At 55.1% G+C, this 18,412-nt stretch overlaps 2 protein-coding genes across 5 annotated transcripts; one reads left to right on the top strand and one right to left on the bottom strand.

Moving 5' to 3' along the window:
- Window positions 1-20: 20 nt before the first annotated feature.
- Window positions 21-5,170, top strand: SLC25A45 (solute carrier family 25 member 45; the record flags this gene model as incomplete). 4 transcript variants are annotated; one of them, XM_081239330.1, is made up of 6 exons in its annotated part: window positions 21-47; window positions 1,434-1,478; window positions 1,668-1,739; window positions 2,033-2,218; window positions 4,492-4,750; window positions 4,902-5,170. In XM_081239330.1, the coding sequence occupies exons 3-6, from the start codon at window positions 1,713-1,715 to the stop codon at window positions 5,168-5,170; spliced, it is 741 nt and encodes a 246-aa protein (XP_081095456.1). In that variant the 5' UTR covers window positions 21-47; window positions 1,434-1,478; window positions 1,668-1,712. The 4 variants fall into 4 exon arrangements, with proteins under 4 accessions (XP_081095456.1, XP_081095455.1, XP_081095457.1 ...); XM_081239329.1 differs by having other exon boundaries at window positions 21-108; window positions 1,435-1,478; XM_081239331.1 differs by lacking the exon at window positions 1,668-1,739.
- A 9,673-nt stretch (window positions 5,171-14,843) lies between these two features.
- On the bottom strand, window positions 14,844-17,850 carry TIGD3 (tigger transposable element derived 3). Its single transcript, XM_081240061.1, has 2 exons — window positions 17,753-17,850; window positions 14,844-16,890 (listed from the first exon to the last, which is right to left on the bottom strand). Exon 2 carries the CDS (start codon window positions 16,872-16,874, stop codon window positions 15,459-15,461), a length of 1,416 nt encoding a protein of 471 aa, XP_081096187.1. The 5' UTR covers window positions 16,875-16,890; window positions 17,753-17,850; the 3' UTR covers window positions 14,844-15,458.
- Window positions 17,851-18,412: the final 562 nt, after the last annotated feature.

Here is an 18,412-nt window from a genome sequence, read left to right as displayed (position 1 = left end):
CCTGCCAGACAAGGCCCGTGGAGGAGTTTGTGGCTGGCTGGTCTCTGGTGAGACAGTTTTCTTCCTTCTGTCATAGTAACCCCAATTACGGGTCATTTCCTGGGGAAGGTGGGTGACATAGGAGGAGCTGAAGCCAAAATCCTGGTGGCCTTGGAACACCCAGAGCCAGCTGTCCTGGAGCCTCCTGGGAGTTGCTGGAGAGGAGAGGAGAGGTGGGTGCTGCTGCCCAGTCCCCAGGCTGCCCCCCCAACAACCTGGATACCTGCCAAGTGCCCAGGTGCCATGCTGAGCGCTCTCCCAGACTCACCTGCACTGCCGGAGCCACTCTCCAGGGCTCAGAAAGGAAATTCACCTTTGACCTCACCTGCTGTCCTGCATTCCCCTTTGGGCCTCTGCCCTACCTGGCAACGTGCCCTGAGGCCAGCTGTGCTGTGGACCCAGTCCAGCATCCGGGTGACATTTCTCTCTGGAGAAAGAGACATCCGAACCTGCCTCCCGGGGTTGTGACCTCACCGAAAGCTCAGGGACCAGCGTCTGCTATGTAGGGCAGGACCAGGAGGTGGGGAGACACTGGGGGCTGGGCCCTCCTCCCCTGGTGCCAGTAAGACTCTTCTAAGGGGGCCTCCCTGGTGGCGCAGTGGTTGAGAGTCCACCTGCCAATGCAGGGGACGCGGGTTCGAGCCCTGGTCCGGGAATATCCCACATTCCGCAGAGCAACTAAGCCCGTGTGCTGCAACTGCTGAGCCTGCGCTCTAGAGCCTGCGGGCCACAACTACTAAGCCCATGCACCACAACTACTGAAGAGTAGAGCCCGTGCTCCGCAACAAGAGAAGCCACCACAGTGAGAAACCCGTGCACTGCAAGGAAGAGTAGCCCCCACTCGCCGCAACTAGAGAAAGCCCACGTGCAGCAACAAAGACCCAACACAGCCAAAAATAATTAATTAATTAAAAAAAAATAAATTTAAAAAAATGAAAGACTCCTCTAAGGGCTCCCAGCCCTGCACTGCCGGCTACAGGGCAGAGCGCTGGGAGGGCCGGTCCTGCATCAGGGCCCTGCCCTGGACAGCAGAAGGAGGGAGCAGAGCTGGCAGCGAGGCGGGAGCCCCGGAGTCCCCCAGTCAGATAAGTCAGCAGGATGCTCGGGCGTCAGGTCTGGGCGAGGACACTGGGCGTCTGGGGTTGGCTCCTCCCCTCTGCCTGCGCGCCCTCCAGGCAGGGCCAGGGTTCTCTCCGCTGTCCCCTGTCCCCACACCTTCCTAACCCAGTGCCTGGAGTGGAGAGGGTGCAAGGGGCAGCTGACGTTTCTTTGGAGTCTAGCAGGCAAGCCCTGCCCCGCTTCCTCCTGCCTGAATCCCGCTCCCCTCTGGATACAAACTTGCTTCCTCGGCCTGGCCTGAGGGTCCTCACTCATAGCACCTTCTTGTCACCACAGGAGCTCTGGGCTTGGTCCTGGGACACCCCTTTGACACTGTAAATGTGAGTCTAGGGGAGGCACCCAAGGAATGAAAGACGTCGCCTGAACCAGACATCAGGGAGAGAGCAGGGCCTGGCTGACGGAGGCTCTCTCCCGCTTCTCCTGCCCTGCCGGCATCCCGCTCAGAGGGGCCGAGGGATGAGCTGGGCAGGATGCCCAGCCTGCCCACCTGCTCTGTCCTCCCTGTCCAGGTGCGGCTGCAGACCCAGACCACATACCGGGGCATCATTGATTGTATGGTTAAGACTTACCGCCACAAGTCGGTGGGTGGCCGGCTTTTTGGGGGGCTTTGGGGCGGGAGACCTGTGGGCAGTCCTTCTCCCCTCCCCACCCACAGAACTCTGCTCACCCAAATCTGGGGCCACTGGGGAGCTGAGCAGTAGCTTAATGCCCCCAAAGTGGAGCTGAGGCCACCCCCAGCCTTAGCCTCCTTCCACCTCCCTGTGGCTAGGCCCAGGAGCAGTTTCCAGCCAGAGGAGGCCCTGCCAGGCCCAGAAAGGGCAAGGGTGAGGCTCCCACAGCACCGACCCAGCTAGCATCCCGTGTCTCTCTGCAGCTCCTGGGCTTCCTCAAGGGAATGAGCTTCCCCATCGCCAGCATAGCTGTGGTCAACTCTGTCCTGTTTGGGGTCTACAGCAACGCCCTGCTGGCACTGACAGCCGACTCCCACCAGGAGCGGCAGGCCCAGCCACCCAGCTATATGCACGTCTTCATTGCCAGCTGCACAGGGGGGTTCCTGCAGGTGAGGGGGCGGCATGGGGGCATGTGCACACACTGGGGCAAGCGCACGCATTCGTGGTCACATACACAGGCACAGGCACAGTGATGGCCAATTCACTCCTTTCCCTCCCAGCCCCCTCTGGCGACCCACGGCTGCAGACCCCAGGCCTTCCCGAGGGGAATAAGAGTTGCTGTGGGAGAATGGCCTGCTCCTGGCTGTTCCCCGAGACCCTGACTGGCTGAGCTGTGGCCTTCCAGGCTGCAGGTCTGGAGGGGAGGGTCATGGAGAACAGAGGGGGCAAAAAAGGTAGAGAGAGCTGGGGTGGGGGGGAGACAGTGACAAGAGGACATGATGGAGAAGCAGTTGATGCCGCCCTCTGAGGCTGGCAGGGCTCGCCCACCTCTGGAGGGGTCTGCTTCCATCTGTGAGCCTCACCCGGGGCCTGTCCACAAATCCCGCTGGGAGAGGCTCAGGGTGTTATAATCATTAAGTGACTCTAATCATTTGGTTCTGGTCTTTGTTCTCAGCGCTTAAAAACTGGGCTTTCGAGGGGTGGGGTGGAGGGAAGAGGGGCCTCCAGGCACCAGGGGGATCCCCAGCTAAGTGAGGGCCTGAGCTCAGAGGCAGAGGGCGTGCGCCTGGCTGCATCCCACAGTCCAGCCAGTGCCCTAGGTCACCCTCTACTCGACACCTGCCCTGAAGCCCCTGTACACGTCCCAAGGCACAGAGCAAGGACAAAGGACAGAATTAGGAGCTCACTAAATGAATTAATCATTCATGAGACCCAAAAGGCCCTGGCTTGGCTTCTGCCCTTGTGTGGGGCTCATGCCTGCATATTTCCCAAGCCCTGAGACCTGCACCCCACAAAAACAACGAAGAGAAGGAGCCCCCAGGCTAAGTGGCCTGAGTCAGGCTCAGCCGGGCCCAGCTCCTCCGTCCTCCTCCCCTCTGGCTCCTTGGAAAGCAGAACAGATGGCAGAACTGGGCCCTGTTGGGTCACTGATGGGGATGGGGTCCAGGGACCAGCTGGAGCTCCGTTTGCCACCAAGCGCATGGCTCTGGTTAACAGGGTCTTAGAACGGAAAATGTATTTTCACGTGGAGGTGGCGAGGAAGACTCTGTAGCACGGGGCAGGGAATGACAACCTCTTTTGTGTACAAAAGTTGCTTCTGACACGGCTAAGGCTGACACCGTTGTACAGAGCAACAACGTCTGATGTCCCCACTGCCCCTGTGGGCACAGGATGGGAAGGGGAGGGGCCGTAGCCCGCCCAGCCATTTTCTCACCCCCAGGAGTTACGCCCCTGGAGCAGCCCTCAGCTCAGCACTGCCCGCAGGCTCTGCTGGGAGGGTGCCATCAGGGCGCCATCTCGGGGGGGGGACCCCAGCCCACTGCCCCTCCTGAAGGGGAGGAAATAAGCAAACTGCCACCCTCTAAAGATCACCAGAGCCAACCGCCAGCCTCCACCACCATCAGCCATCTCCAGGGCTGAGGAACTGAGCTTGTGTACCTTCCACGAAAGAGAAAAAGAGAAAAACCACGTAAGTCCATAAATGATATGCTAACCTCAGCTTGGACCTCAATTCTCACCTGAACTTTCACAGCTGATCGTGACCTGGTTGCGTCCCTGACCCACACCTCGGCCCCTCCCCACAACCTCCCTCCACGTCCCCAGCACCAACATTACCCCGAATCTGTGTCCTGTCTGCCCCAGCCAGGTGATAAAGTTCAAGGACCCGCAGATCCCACCCTGTCACCCACCTTCTGCTGGGACACTAGTGCTTGGGGGTTTGCGAGAGGCGCTTCTCCACCCAGGGGCCTCTGAGAGGTGTCCTGCAGGAGGTGGGGAAGGGGGAATCTATGAAGGTGAGGTGCCCTCCTTCCCCCTGGGGAGAGGTCTGTCCCCTGCTGTTTCATGGGCACAGACTGAAAGACTGAATCCTTTTATTTATTTATTTTTTTAACCTGAGCCACTGCAATGAAAGCGCCGAGTCCTAACCACTGGACTGCCAGGGAACTCCCTTTCTTAAGCACCGCGTGCATGCCAGCAAGTTCGGCCGAGGGGAGGGGCAGTGTCCCTTGCTGTCAGGGGCCTGGTGCTAAGGGAGGGGGCTCTGGCCCATCCCCCACTGCGCGTGGGAGAGGCTGAGAGCGGGCGAGATTCTGAAGGAAGATGCTGCCCTGTCTGTCCACTGCCGCGCCCCCCCACCCCGCCCCGCCCCGGTTAAGATCAGAGGGAGGGACTGTTCCCATCCAAAGCTCCACCCAGGCCCTTCATGCTTCTTTCCCTACAGGCCTACTGCTTGGCCCCTTTTGACCTCATCAAAGTCTGGCTACAAAACCAGACAGAGCCCAAGGGGAAGTCAGGGAGCCCCCCACCCCAGTACCAGGGGCCCGTGCACTGCGCGGCCTCCATCTTCCAGGCCGAGGGGCCCCGGGGGCTGTTCCGGGGAGCCTGGGCCCTGACGCTGCGGGACAACCCCACCCTGGGAATCAATTTTGTCACCTACGAATGGCTGTGTCGCCAATTCACGCCGGATGGCCAGAACCCCAGTAAGCGAAGGGGCATGAGAGGGTGGAGGACAGAGAGGAGTGGGAGGGGGGGCTGGACTGAGCCCTGGAGGATGGGGAGGGAGCCTGCGGACGCGGGAGGGTGCTTCGTTCCTCAGTCTGACCCCCCTCACCCCCAGTTCCTCTACCCCAGGCTCGGGCACAGTGCTGGTGGCAGGGGGCTTTACCGGCGTCACCTCCTGGGTCACAGCCACCCCCTTAGACGTGATCAAGTCCCGGATGCAGATGGCGGGGCTGAGGCAGAGGGTGCACTGGGGGCTGCTGGACTGCATGGTGAGCAGCGCCCGGCGGGAAGGGCTGGGGGTCTTCTTCTGGGGGCTCAGCATCAACAGTGCCCGTGCCGTTCCCGTCAACGCAGTCACCTTCCTCAGCTACGAGTACCTCCTCCACTCCCGGGGATGAGCCTGGCTGGGTGACTAGCTCCCCAGTGAGACCACCGCCCACCTGCCCAGATTGGAGGCCAAGTGAAAGCACCAGCTTGTGATTCTGATGCGAGAGGCTGCGCCCCTCTTTATCAAGGCACCTCCAGCACGCAGAGGGGGCCGGGGAGACGCCTCGGGGAGCAGGAGGCCTGGGGACCTGGACTCCACCCAGATTCCAAGGCTGGCGTGGGCCTCCCAGCAGCACGTGCCTTGATTCCTTTGCTTCCTCAGTCTGTGAAGTAAACTCACAGCCAGGGGCGCTGGTGACATTCCAGCCCGCACACTCGCAGAGCTTCTGCTTGGCTGCCTGGTACTGACCGCCTAGCTCCCTGGATTCCGGTGACACATCCTCACCTGCCTCCCCCTTCACTTCCTTTCAGACCTCTCCCCGCATGATTTGAGGGTAGCCCGGTCTCCTCTAGTCCAGAATCCTTCAGTGGCTCCGTCACCCTCGGGAAAAAGCCCAAACTCCCTCTCCTCCTGGCCTACCCTTCCCCCCAGCTTGCTTCTCCCTCTGTTCTCAGGCAGCCCAGTCCTGCTTGAGGTCCCTGAACAAGCTGTGCCCTCGCCTCCCACCTAGAAGGTCCATTCCCTCTGGGCCAGCAGTGGGCGGTGCCTGCAGGGTGACTCCCGCATCCCTGGGGCTGAGTGGCTCCAACCCAGGCTGAGCACTGTCTCCCGGAGCCCTTCCTCTGCTCACCTCCTCCTGCCCAGATCTGACTCTGGGCTTTAAAGACCTCTCTGCTCACCCCCATGCCTTGATCATAGCCCTCGCCTATGCTTTATTATGGCTGTGGGTTTACTTCTCAGCTTCCCAGTTAGACTGGGTGCTCCCTGAGGTCAGGGGTCATACTTCTGATCGTTTCCCAGCACGGAGCCCAGTGCTCGAAGCAGCCCAGTAAGTGCTTGTTAAATGAAGTGCACTCCCGACCTCTGGCCCCGAATCCAATCACCACACCCCCATCTCCACTGAGAGGTTTGCCTGTCCGGGCCCCTCTCGGGGTCTCCAGTGCAGTAGTGTCTGCCTTGCCCATCAATGGCACTTGTTTTCTTTACCCGTCTTAACTGCTTAATGGGAATTAAAAACTGGCTGAAATTGTTCACTTAATTGGCAATAAAGGGGGCAGAGTTTGTACCCACTCATGTCCTGATGTGGTCTGAGATCAAACCGGGCCCCCCTCATGGTGACCTGAACGTCTGGAATGCCTGCCATTTACTGGGACTCCAAGCATCAGGATGTTACCATCACAGTTCACACAGGAGGCAGCCTTGGCTCAGGGGCAGTATGTAACCCACCCCAGGTCGCACGGCTGGTATGTCACACAGCTCGCCTGGATGCATCTGAGCCTCCACCTCCAGAGCCTCGGTGCTCTGCTACCCTGCTCTACCTGGGGCTTGTGACAGTCCCCCACAAGTCACCTAAGTTCAATTTCACACGGGCTCGACGTACAGCATCAGCCTCCCCACGTGCTCCTCGGAGCTCTTGTTTACTGGATTGTGTGTCACAGACGGTGGCATTCTTCCCTGCTTCCATGGTCATAGCGTGGCCGCAGGGCATGTGGCTGCTGAGCGAGGCTACGTTCCCCTCAGTGGGAAGCTGTGCTTGGGTTCTTGCTAGAGAAATGTGAGCAAAAGTGTCGCTTGCAAATTGCCCATCGCTTGCTTAAAAGGAGATTCCTGACTGTTGGCTGGAAATGGTGACCCCTGGGGGCCACTGCTGAGGATACAGGAGGCGCCTGGAACCCAGGGACTCTGGGAGCACAGCTGACTATCCACCCTGGGCTGTTGCCTTCTGACGTCTCTGTAGCCTTCACCCGAACTAACACAGTAGGTAAGGGTCTGCCCATTTCGAGGGCAGGGGTGATCCCAGCGTGGTCCATGGAGCAGTAGCATGAGGACTTCCTGGGGGGTTAGTAATGCAGAATCCCAGGCCCCACCCTGGATTGACAGAATCAGAATCTCTGAGGTTGGGGCCCAGTAATCTCCATTGTACAAAGCTCTCCCTGTGACTTTTGCACACGTTAAAGTTTAAGAAATGGTGTTCTGCACTCTATGACATAAATCACAGCAAGATCCTTTTTGACCCACCTCCTAGAGAAATGGAAATAAAAACAAAAATAAACAAATGGGACCTAATGAAACTTAAAAGCTTCTGCACAGCAAAGGAAACCATAAACAAGACAAAAAGACAGCCCTCAGAATGGGAGAAAATATTTGCAAATGAAGCAACCGACAAAGGATTAATCTCCAAAATTTACAAGTAGCTCATGTAGCTCAATATCAAAAAAACCCCAAACAACCCAATCCAAAAATGGGCAGAAGACCTAAGTAGACATTTCTCCAAAGAAGATATACAACTTGCCAAAAAACACATGAAAGAATGCTCAACATCACTAATCGTTAGAGAGATGAAAATTAAAACTACAATGAGGTATCACCTCACACCAGTCAGAATGGCCATCATCAAAAAACAGGACTTCCCTGGTGGTGCAGTGGTTAAGAATCCGCCTGCCAACGCAGGGGACATGGGTTCGGGCCCTGGTCTGGGAAGATCCCACACGCTGCGGAGCAACTAAGCCCGTGTGCCACAACTACTGAGCCTGCACTCTAGAGCCCATGAGCCACAACTACTGAAGCCCGCATGCCTAGAGCCTGCACTCCGCAACAAGAGAAGCCACCGCAATGAGAAGCCCAGGCACCGCAACAAAGAGTAGCCCCTGCTCACTGCAACTAGAGAAAGCCTGCGCACAGCAACAAAAAAGACCCAACGTAGCCAAAAAAAAAAAAAAAAAAAAAGAAAGAAAAATATCTACAAACAATAGATGCTGGAGAGGGTGTGGAGAAAAGGGAAGCCTCTTGCACTATAGTTGGGAGTGTAGATTGATACAGCCACTATGGAGAACAGTATGGAGGTTCCTTAAAAAACTGAAAATAGAACTACCATACGACCCAGCAATCCCACGACTGGGCATACACCCTGAGAAAACCATAATGCAAAAAGAGTCATGTACCACAATGTTCATTGCAGCTCTATTTACAATAGCCAGGACATGGAAGCAACCTAAGTGTCCATCATCGGATGAATGGATAAAGAAGATGTGGCACATATATACAATGGAATATTACCCAGCCATAAAAGGAAACGAAATTGAGCTCTTTGTAGTGAGGTGGATGGACCTAGAGTCTGTCATGCAGAGTGAAGTAAGTCAGAAAGAGAAAAACTATTACCATACGCTAACACATATATATGGAATCTAAAAAAAAATAAAATTGGTTATGAAGAACCTAGGGGCAGGACAGGAATAAAGATTCAGAGAATAAAGATGTAGAGAATGAACTTGAGGACACGGGGAGGGGAAGGGTAAGCTGGGACGAAGTGAGAGAGTGGCATGGACATGTATACGCTACCAAATGTAAAATAGATAGCTAGTGGGAAGCAGCCACATAGCACAGGGAGATCAGCTCGGTGCTTTGTGACCACCTAGAGGGGTGGGATAGGGAGGGTAGGAGGGAGACGCAAGAGGGAGGAGATATGGGGATATATGTATACGTATAGCTGATTCACTTTGTTATAAAGCAGAAACTAACACAACATTGTAAAGCAATTATACTCCAATAAAGATGTTAAAGAAAAAAAAAAAGAAATGGTGTTCTGGATGCTTCTTTTTAAAAAATATTTATTATTTACTTTATTTATTTATTTTGTCTGTGCTGGGTCTTAGTTGCAGCACGCGGGAGCTTCATTGAGACATGCGAACTTCTTAGTTGTGGATGTGGACTCTTAGTTGCTGCATGCAGGGTCTAGTTCTCCCACCAGGGATCAAACACGGGCCCCCTCCATTGGGAGCATGGAGTCTTACCCACTGGACCACCAGGGAAGTCCCTGGATGCTTCTAATAGAAGAAATATACTGCCCATTCTAGCTGAGGAAGTTATGAGTCTGATGGAAGTTGACTCAGACTCCAGTTCTGGTGGCCTCCACTCCTGCACAGATCCAGGAAGCCTACGTTCCTGGTGTGAAAGAACAGGGTCTGTCTGAGACAGTCACTGCCCTTTCTGTGCCCCATTTTCCTCTGAGATCCCTTCCAGCTGGTCCATCTTTGGGCCCCAGTGGCCAGTCCAGGAGCACCACGGTGTCAGGGATTTTAGGCCGGACACAGCAGTGCTGGGGAGCAGTCACTGGAACATCTCAGGGGAGTTGGTGGCTGGTTCAAAGGGAGAAAGCAGTATGCATGTGAAACAGAAGGTGGCTCTTAGAAACGGGGCAAGGAGGAATCAGGAGGTCAGAGTGATCCTCTGTAGTTTATTTCTCACCACATTACCAGTTAGCAAGAGAATAACATTTTAAAATCCTTTTTTGGGGCCTCCCTGGTGGCGCAGTGGTTGGGAGTCCGCCTGCCGATGCAGGGGATACGGGTTCGTGCCCCGGTCTGGGAGGATCCCATATGCCGCGGAGCGGCTGGGCCCGTGAGCCATGGCCGCTGGGCCTGCGCGTCCGGGGCCTGTGCTCCGCAGCGGGAGAGGCCACAGCAGTGAGAGGCCCGCATACCACAAAAAGAAAAAAAAAAAAAATCCTTTTTTGATTTTGTTTTAATTAAATCCTTTGGGGGGCAGAAATGACGCCTGTAAGCTTGCCTTTGCACTGCTGGGCATGGGTTTCTGTCTCCTCTCTCTGGTTCTGTCCAGAGGCATCTGTGCAGGGGCTGGAGCTCCTTTTCTTTATGCACCTCATTAGAACCAGAGAGAATGGCCGGCATCCCTCGGGCCATGCAGTCCCAGGTCTGAGTTGCTTCTACTGGCCTATGGCAAGGGCTGCTAGTTGGGCCCGGAGAACAGTGCTGCAGTGAGGTGAGGGTTAAGCGTGGCACGATTAGTGAGAAAACAACTCACTCCTCTTGGAAAGGAGGATTGAAAGACAAAGATCAGGCAGGAAATGGCCGAAGATATTTTAAAAAGCCAGATGTTTTTACATCAGCAGGGTCTCAGAACACGCCTGTTAAATTCCTTAAGGAATTAACAGATGTTATTAGAGGTCATCATTATTTGAGACTCAGAGAGGAGTCCCTGAGAGCTAGGAAATAGTAAATGAACCTGCCTTGAGGTTGAAAATGGGGGTGGTGTCTGAGGGTCACACGTAAAGGTTTTTTTTTTTTTAAATACATTAATACATTAATTAATTAATTTATTGGCTGCGTTGGGTCTTTGTTGCTGTGCATGGACTTTAGTGCGGTGAGCGGGGGCTACTCTTTGTTGCGGAGCACAGGCTCTAGGCACGCGGGCTTCAGTAGTTGTGGCACACGGGCTCAGTAGTTGTGGCACATGGGCTTAGTTGCTCCGCGGCATGTGGGATCTTCCCGGACCAGGGCTCGACCCACTGTCCTCTGCGTTGGCAGGCGGATTCTTAACCACTGCGCCACCAGGGAAGCCCCACATAAAGGGTTTATAAATTGGGCAAACATGTTAAATAGCGTCTCATTGGATTCGTGTCATCGAATGTTATACTTATTTTTACAGCACCGATCACAGTAGGAGAAATTGCAGGAGACTAATTTACATCTATAGTGACACGAGGTCTACATGTGTCTAAAGCAACTAGATTCCAAACCATTATAACATGATTTTAAAACCATTGCTGACTTTGCAAGAAGTAAGGGAACTTCCCAAAGTCCCCTTCAAAACAAGGAAGTGAGTGTAAACCGTGTGTTTGAACTGTGCAGCCCTTGGGGCAAATGCTAACACTGCAACCTTGAAGATTAAAGAAACACACAGAAGACGAGACTGTGGCCCAGACATTAAGGTAGCTGAACCCAAGATTGATAAATTAAGTCAAAATCCTGGAATGGGCTATACCTTTAGTGAAAGAGTAGACCAGAAAATCTCCACCCACCAGTAAAGGGAACCTACAAAGAAAACTGCCTCTCCCTGTGGTGGGAAAAATTAAGAATAAGACGGGCTCCTGTGAACCATGGCACCTGCTACCACACTGTCCTTCAGCTCCCCCGCCAGAAATTAATTTATCATGATGTAGCGCCACCTTGTGTCTAGAAGGAGTAACTACAGGCTTTTCTAAAGGAGCGCCCCCAAATCAGGATCTTCAGGTTTTCCAGGAATTAAATGCAACCAATAAAAAAATTCCCACGACAAAAAAGCGACCAGACCCACAAAGGAAAAAGAGTCACCATGAATTCAGGAGAAACAAAAGCAACAGATTTATCCCCCCAAAGACTTCAGATGTTAGATTTATCAGATACAGAATGTAAAATAACCGTGCACAAAAGATCTAGATATATAAAAGAATTAAGAGAAGAAACAAGACAGTATAAAAATGACTATATATATATATATATATATATATATATATATATATATATATATACACATATATTTGGCCGTGCTGCACAGCTTGTGGGATCTTAGTTCCCTAACCAGGGATTAAACACGAGCCACAGCAGTGAAAGCGCCAAGTCCTAACCACTGGACCACCAGGGAACTCCCTGATTATGTATATTTTATAAAAAAGAAAAAGAAAAAGAATTGTCACAGCTGAAGAGAATTGGGAGGTAGATTGGGAGAAGTTAGAGTGCAATGCAGAGATTTAAAAAGATGGGGAACCAGTCTTTCTGCTTTGGGGCTCTCTGGATCCCGTTCATCATCTTCTCAAGACTGCTGCTGCTGCTGAATAGAATAATAATAATAACAATAATACCTAACCTATATATAGTGCTTAAAATAGCACCTGGCAGGTAGTAAACATTTTATAAATATTAATTTGTTTAATTCTCATGACTGACCCATATCATTTCTGCCTCTTAGGAACAGGGACTGTGTCTTATGCATCTTTGCTGCCCTGGAGCCTCGAATGCCTTCTGAACATGGAAACTTATAAATCAACTGAAATAAGGCACATAATTTCTTTGTCCCCTATTTTGCATGCGGCAACACCTGCACAATCGGATAGGACTGCCTGACCTTGGTTAAAAACGTGAGGTCTGCTGGGAGTAGCCGAAGTCCTCTTCGCCCTCTCCGGCTCCTTACACTCTATGCCCAGTGCGTGAGGAAGTCCCACCAACCGCAGTAGCTTCCTAACTTACTTGGTTTTCCGGTTTCTACTTTTGCTCCCTACCTTGCCATGTATTCTTCACGCAGCAACTAGAATTCGATTTTTTCAAACATAAAACATATCATGTTCCTCCTTTGCCTAAATTTCCCCACTCTCCCCCACCGCCCCACCCAAAGAAAGAATCTTCCTGTCTCACTTCCAATGAAATGTAACTGCTGCCAGCTCAGAGGCCCCTGCCCACTTCTCTGCCCTCCTCCTCTGCTTGGGCTTCTCTCATTTTCTGTTTCTTAAACCTGTCAAGCGGTTTCTAACCTTAGATATTTGTACCTGCTGTTCCCTTTGCAGAGAACACTCTTCCTTTGGAAGAATGGGTGTGCCCTTCTTATCAGTCACAACTCCCCCCAACATTTCCCTGACTCCCCTCTCCCAGTCACTCTCTAGGACATGGTTGTTTTATTTTCATCTCGGCACTTATTGCTGTCCAAAATCACCGTGTTTATTTCTTTACTTGTCTTTTCTTTATCCCCTCTACCAGAAAGGAAGGGTTTAGCGAGGAGGATCCTCTCTGTCTTGTTCAGCACTAGCTTCAGGTCCCAGAACAGGACCTGCTCCACAAGCAAAGCGTTCAGTAAATACGGCTTGAATGGTCCCATGGAGCCACCCACCAAAAGGTAAGTACAATACACGATATCAGTGCAAGAAAAGAAGAGATAACTGGTGGCTTTTTCTTTACGGCTGCGCTGCATGGCTTGTGGGATCTTAGTTCCCTGATCAGTGATCAAACCTGGGGCCCAAGCTGTGAGAGCGCTGAGTCCTAACCATTGGACTGCCAGGGAATTCCCTTTTTGGGGGGGACTGGTGGCTTTAAAAAAACAAGCTCTGGAAAGAAGTCAGCAAGAAAAACCTGTGCTCTATCCCGCTCCTCCAACAGGAATACGACACATCTGAGAACAGATTGCTTATCTGCCTCTCGGTTGCTTTCGTCAGGCCTTTAGAGATCATGTAACTTTTGGCTTCAACATTTAAAAAGAGATGTGTCAGAACTGGAATGACTTCAGAAAAAGGACAATTTGAATGAATACAGGTGGGACTTCCCTGATGGTCCAGTGGTTAAGAATCTGCCTTCCAATGCAGGGGATGCAGGTTTGAGCCCTGGTCGGGGAACTAAGATCCCACAGCCCTCGGGGCAACTAAGCCCACACACTGCAACTGCTGAGCCTGCGAGCTCTGCAGCCCTTGCACCACAACTAAAGAAGCCCGCAACGAAGACCCAGCACAGCCAAAAAAAAAAAAAAAAAAAAAGAAAGAAAGAAAAAGAATATAGGTAGGAAAGCAGAATCTGTGGGGAAAGGCTGAATGATTTGGGACCTTAGGCAGAAATGGAAAGCCAGCAGGCAGCTTCAGAACTGTTTAAAAGTGAGTGGAGGGCTTCCCTGGTGGCGCAGTGGTTGAGAGTCCGCCTGCCGATGCAGGGGACACGGGTTCGTGCCCCGGTCCGGGAAGATCCCACATGCCGCGGAGCGGCTGGGCCCGTGAGCCATGGCCGCTGAGCCTGCGCGTCCGGATCCTGTGCTCCGCAACGGGAGAGGCCACAACAGTGAGAGGCCCGCGTACCGAAAAAAAAAAAAAAAAGAGGAGGAAGGGTCTCAGCCCACGCCCCCAGTAAGGAGGTGTTGGCAAAGCCCCTAGAAAGCACCTGAGCTGAGGCCGCACAAGGAGGTCCCTGGGCTGGTCTGAGTCCTTGACTGTGATGCTCCCCAGAAAACCACACCGCCCTGGCTTGTGATTCTTGCGGTCAGCCTGAAAGGCCTCATGTAGGATTTCGGCCTGGAGCTGCACTCCTCAGCAGCCAGAGTCTGTCTGCGTCCAAAGTCCTGGTCCTTTCCGGGTGGGCCGTCCTCTTTCCATCCTGCTCCCGTAAGGGATCTGGCTCAGGCCTGCCCATCTGTCACTGGGACCAGTGGGAGTTTCTCTGCCTCTAGGTCTCATGTTTTGACCCACCCTCCACATCTGTGTTCTAGAACCTCACAAATGACCTGTCCCCACCATGAGTGAAACCCTTTGGGGGCGCCCCACCACCAGGCTTGGGGGGCTACAGGCGCCTCCTGCTCTCCGGGCCTCCCCGTGCTCTCTCGGGACTGCTGCATCCTCGCCTGCCGCCCTTTCGCCAGGACTATCCTTCCCACTCCTCTGTCTGTCCTTCTGCTGTAGCTCAAAGCTCACCTCCTCCCGAGGCTCCCCAGGGCCACAGCACTGTGCACACGCCTTTAGGACGACCCTTAATCACACTCCACTGTCACTGTCTGCAAGGTCCTGCCTGGCAGGGACACCATCTTTGCAACCTTGTCACGCAGGAGGCCTTGCTGAAGAGATGTTGTGAAATGATCACATGAATGAAAAGAAAAAATGAATGGCTATTCCAAATCCTAGCTCCTTCTTCTTGGCCACTCGGCTTGCAGGATCTTAGTTCCGTGCCAGGGATCGAACCCAACCCTCGCCCTCTCAGCAGTGAGAGTGCAGAGTCCTAACCACTGGACCACCAAGGAATTCCCCTGGCTCCTTTTTTTCCCCTAGAATGTCCCTAGCCTGTCCCCTCCTTTCTCAGACACCACCCCTAACATGGCAATCTGAGAGAGAAATCAGAGCAGCAGAATGTCCTGGGCAGTACTTGGGATCTGCCTGTTTGCCCATGAGGAGTCCCCACGTCCTGGGAGTCCCTCCTGCCAGAAGAGGTTGCACTACTGGTCATCCGCACACAGCTCGGACAGCCGCGTTGCAGCAACCCTCGGCAATTAATTTTAAAATCTGAGGTGAAAGTTTTCGCCCTTCTCCCATGAAAATAACACCCTGGCCTCTTTTCTGATTAAAAACTTTATTTCCAGAAGCAGAACTGTTTTTAACACAGAATTCAAGGGATCGGCCTGTCTGTAAAGCCCGAATTCCACCTTCCCAAGTCCCTGACTCCACAGAGGTTCAGAAACCATGCAGCCTAGCTTCACTCCCTGACACCCCATCTTTAGACCCTCTTCTCAGGGCTTGGAGAACTTTCGCTCAGAGCTTAGACTTTTAGTCACCCAACTTGTCTCCCTTCAATGCTTTTCACAAAAGCTCCATTTCCACGGGAAAGAGACCAGCCCCCAATCTGCCTTCTGAGAGAGGGCGTTTCCATGGGAAACAGGAGAGGAGGGTCTCCGGCTGGAAGGGCCCTTCACAGGCAGCAGAGTCGCTCCACCTCCTCCTCACAGGCGTAGAAATTTGCAAAAAGCTCAGGGCCGGTGCCCTTGCACTCAATCCACCTCCTCAACGTGCCCAGAGCCCGGAGGGCGTCGGCTTTGGTGGGCAGGGGCTCCAAGCCGTCCTCTCCGCCCCCCTCCTGGTCTTCGGTGCCCACCTCCTCTTTGCACACCCCAGACACAGGCTCCTCACCCTCCAGGTCCACAAAGCGGGAAAACTCCTCGAGGCTCAGCCCACCGGGGACGGGTGGCATCTCCGAGGCCTTGTGCGGGGCCAGGGCCGTTTTGCCTGGAGCCAGCCCTTCCTGAACAAAGCTGCTCACAATGAGCTGGAGAGGCACCTTGGCCCAGGCCGCTGCTGCCATGTGTAGAGCATCCAGCACTGTGATGCCTGCCCCGGCCTCAGCTAGCGATGTCCCAGCCCTCTCGCTCTGGATGGCAGCCAGCTTGCCCAACAGACGGCGCCGGTAATGGGCCTTAAAGGCCTGGACCACGGAGCTGGGCAGGGAAGGCGTGGTGCTAGCAGCGGACAGAGGCAAGAGCTTCACGTGGCCGAGCCTGGGCAGGCCTGCCAACTCCTCCACCACTCGGGCAGCCAGCAGCAAGGCTACCTGTCGGCCCTGCCGCCCCATGTCCCGATCAAACTGTGCCAACCACTCTGACCAGGGGATGGCCAGGTCAGGGTGGTAGGAGGCGGGCAGGGCCTCACTGCTGACCCCAAAGAAGCATCTTGGGGCAGCCTGGAGCCCACTGACCAACACCCGCCGTTTCTCTGTGCCCCTGCTGTTGGCACACAGCAGCACCTGTACCCGATCACACACACCCACTCTGCCGGGCACTGCCCGATATAGCAAGGGCACTTCAGCACACCCAAAAATGTCCTCTGGGGAGAAATCTTTAAGAGAAAGGGGCAGCTGGGCCTGGGGCCTGGGAGCTGGGGGAGGCAGCTCAGGGGTGAACGGAGGCGCCACTACGTGGCGGGCCCCGAAGCCCACGTTGTTTCGGCGTTTCCAGCGGACCAGCCAGCCAATGCTGGGCACAAAGTCCTGGCCCATGATGTCGGCCAGCTCCTTGGCTTTGTGGAGCAGCATGGGCCCCGTCACGTCCCAGGCCTTGGCCTGGGCAATGTGGTACCAGCAGAGCAGAGCCTCATCGATCCCGCTGTACTTGGATTCCCGCTTGCGCTTGCGCTCCCGGTTGGCCGTGCCACTGCACCAGTCCGCCAGCAGCTTCTCCTTATTCTTGCAGATGCGGGAGATCTGGGGCTGGGAGACCTGGAAGCGCCGGGCCACCTCCGACTGGGACATCTTGGACTCATCCAGGAGTTCCAGCACCTGGATCTTCTCGGCCAGGGACAGGGCGTGAAGTTTCTTCTTGCTGCACAGCTCCATGGCGTCTCCACAGCACCTTGTGTGGGGAGGAAACGGTGAGCGGGGGCAACGGTGGAGGCCACTCGTGTTGGGAGAGGAGGTCAGTAAGAAAAGAGATATATGAGGCTGGGAGATAGGCTGGTGTGGGGGGAGAGGCCAGGGAAGACTGGACCAGCTGGAAGAGGGTGAGGGTACCCTGAGCAGGAGATGAGAAGCCTGGGCTCAAAGGAAGGGAAATGGCCAGGCTGAGTGAGCAGTGGGCCGGGCACTGATGGGGAGAAATGACAGAACAGAGCCCAGAGGAAGTGGCCCCCCAGTCAGAGGGAGAAGGGAGTCTGGGCTGGGGTCTGGGGAGAAGGATGAATACAGCCGAGGGGACAGTGCAGAGGGGAGGAATCCCCGAGACGGGGAGGGGGAGGCGGGTGATGGCCTAGTCTGGATTTAGATGAACATGTTCGGGGCAGGGTGGTGGAGTGAATGAACAGAACTGGGGTGACAGGTGTACAGACGACAAAGAGGGACGGATTGGGGGCTGAAGGAGCAAGTCTAATTTGGTGCTGGGCCCTGAGCGGGTAAGGCTGGGCCAGGGTCCTGCCTGGAAGGGGAGTAGGAGCACAAGGCCGAAAGGGCAGGTGCACAGGCGACAAAGGGCCAGAGGGGTTAGGAGGCCGCGGTCAGCGAGAGGGGAGGGGTGTCCTCAGCCGGGAGGGTCGTGGCCTGGGAGGGGTACCACGGCGCGGGGACGAGCGTCCGGGACCCAGGCAGGCCGGGAGTCGGGCTCCGCAACCCGGCCGGCCTCTCCCCACGGTGACCCGGGGTCCGTCGGCAGGGCGGACCCAGTTATCCGCCCGCCGGGCCTCCAGGCCTCCCCGCCTCCCCGCCTCCCGCTCCGCACCCACCTCAGGCACTCGTCCCGCGGCTCCCGCCCCGGCCCCGGCCCGGCTCCCGAGCCCCTATCCCGGCGGCTACGGGAGAGCAGGGGACGGACGCGCGGAGCGGACCGAGGGGCTGCGCGGGTGGCGGGCGCGCGCACAGCAGGGCCCCGGGCGCGCCGCCCGCGCCGGGCCCTTTCCCGACAGGGAAGACCGCGGTCCGCAGTCCAGCTCCCACCGCCTCAGCCCCGCCCTGGCCCAATGAGATTGGCCTTCGGTGGCGCCCGTCCCGCCCCTGGCTAAGTCTCATTGGACATCGCGAAAGTGGCGGGTCGCCGGGTCCCCCGGGGGACGGAGCTTCCAGTGCTAAGGGACGGCGAGGCGGATCCCGGACGCGGCGGGAGTCCTGGAGGCGCCGCCAGCCTCAGGCGTCTCGGCCCTCGGGTCCTAACGAGACTCTGGGCAGCGTGAACGCCAGAGGTCTTCCTAGCCGTGACCCTAGGCAGCTTCCTCATCCGCCAAACAGTTCTAATACCCCTCATCGAGTGGTTTTTTAAAAAATGGAAGGTTTTAAGCTACACAAAAGATGTTACCATGGACAGCACGAGCCTCACGTCTATCAGCCCGGCTACAATAAACTACTTGCTTGGGGCCACTTCTGGTTTAGGGTGAGAAAAGGCTAATTTT

The sequence above is a fragment of the Mesoplodon bidens genome (genome assembly GCF_964165515.1).
Source record: "Mesoplodon bidens genome assembly, chromosome: 7".
NCBI classification, from domain to species: domain Eukaryota; kingdom Metazoa; phylum Chordata; class Mammalia; order Artiodactyla; family Ziphiidae; genus Mesoplodon; species Mesoplodon bidens.
This window is presented reverse-complemented; position numbering and strand designations above follow the sequence as displayed.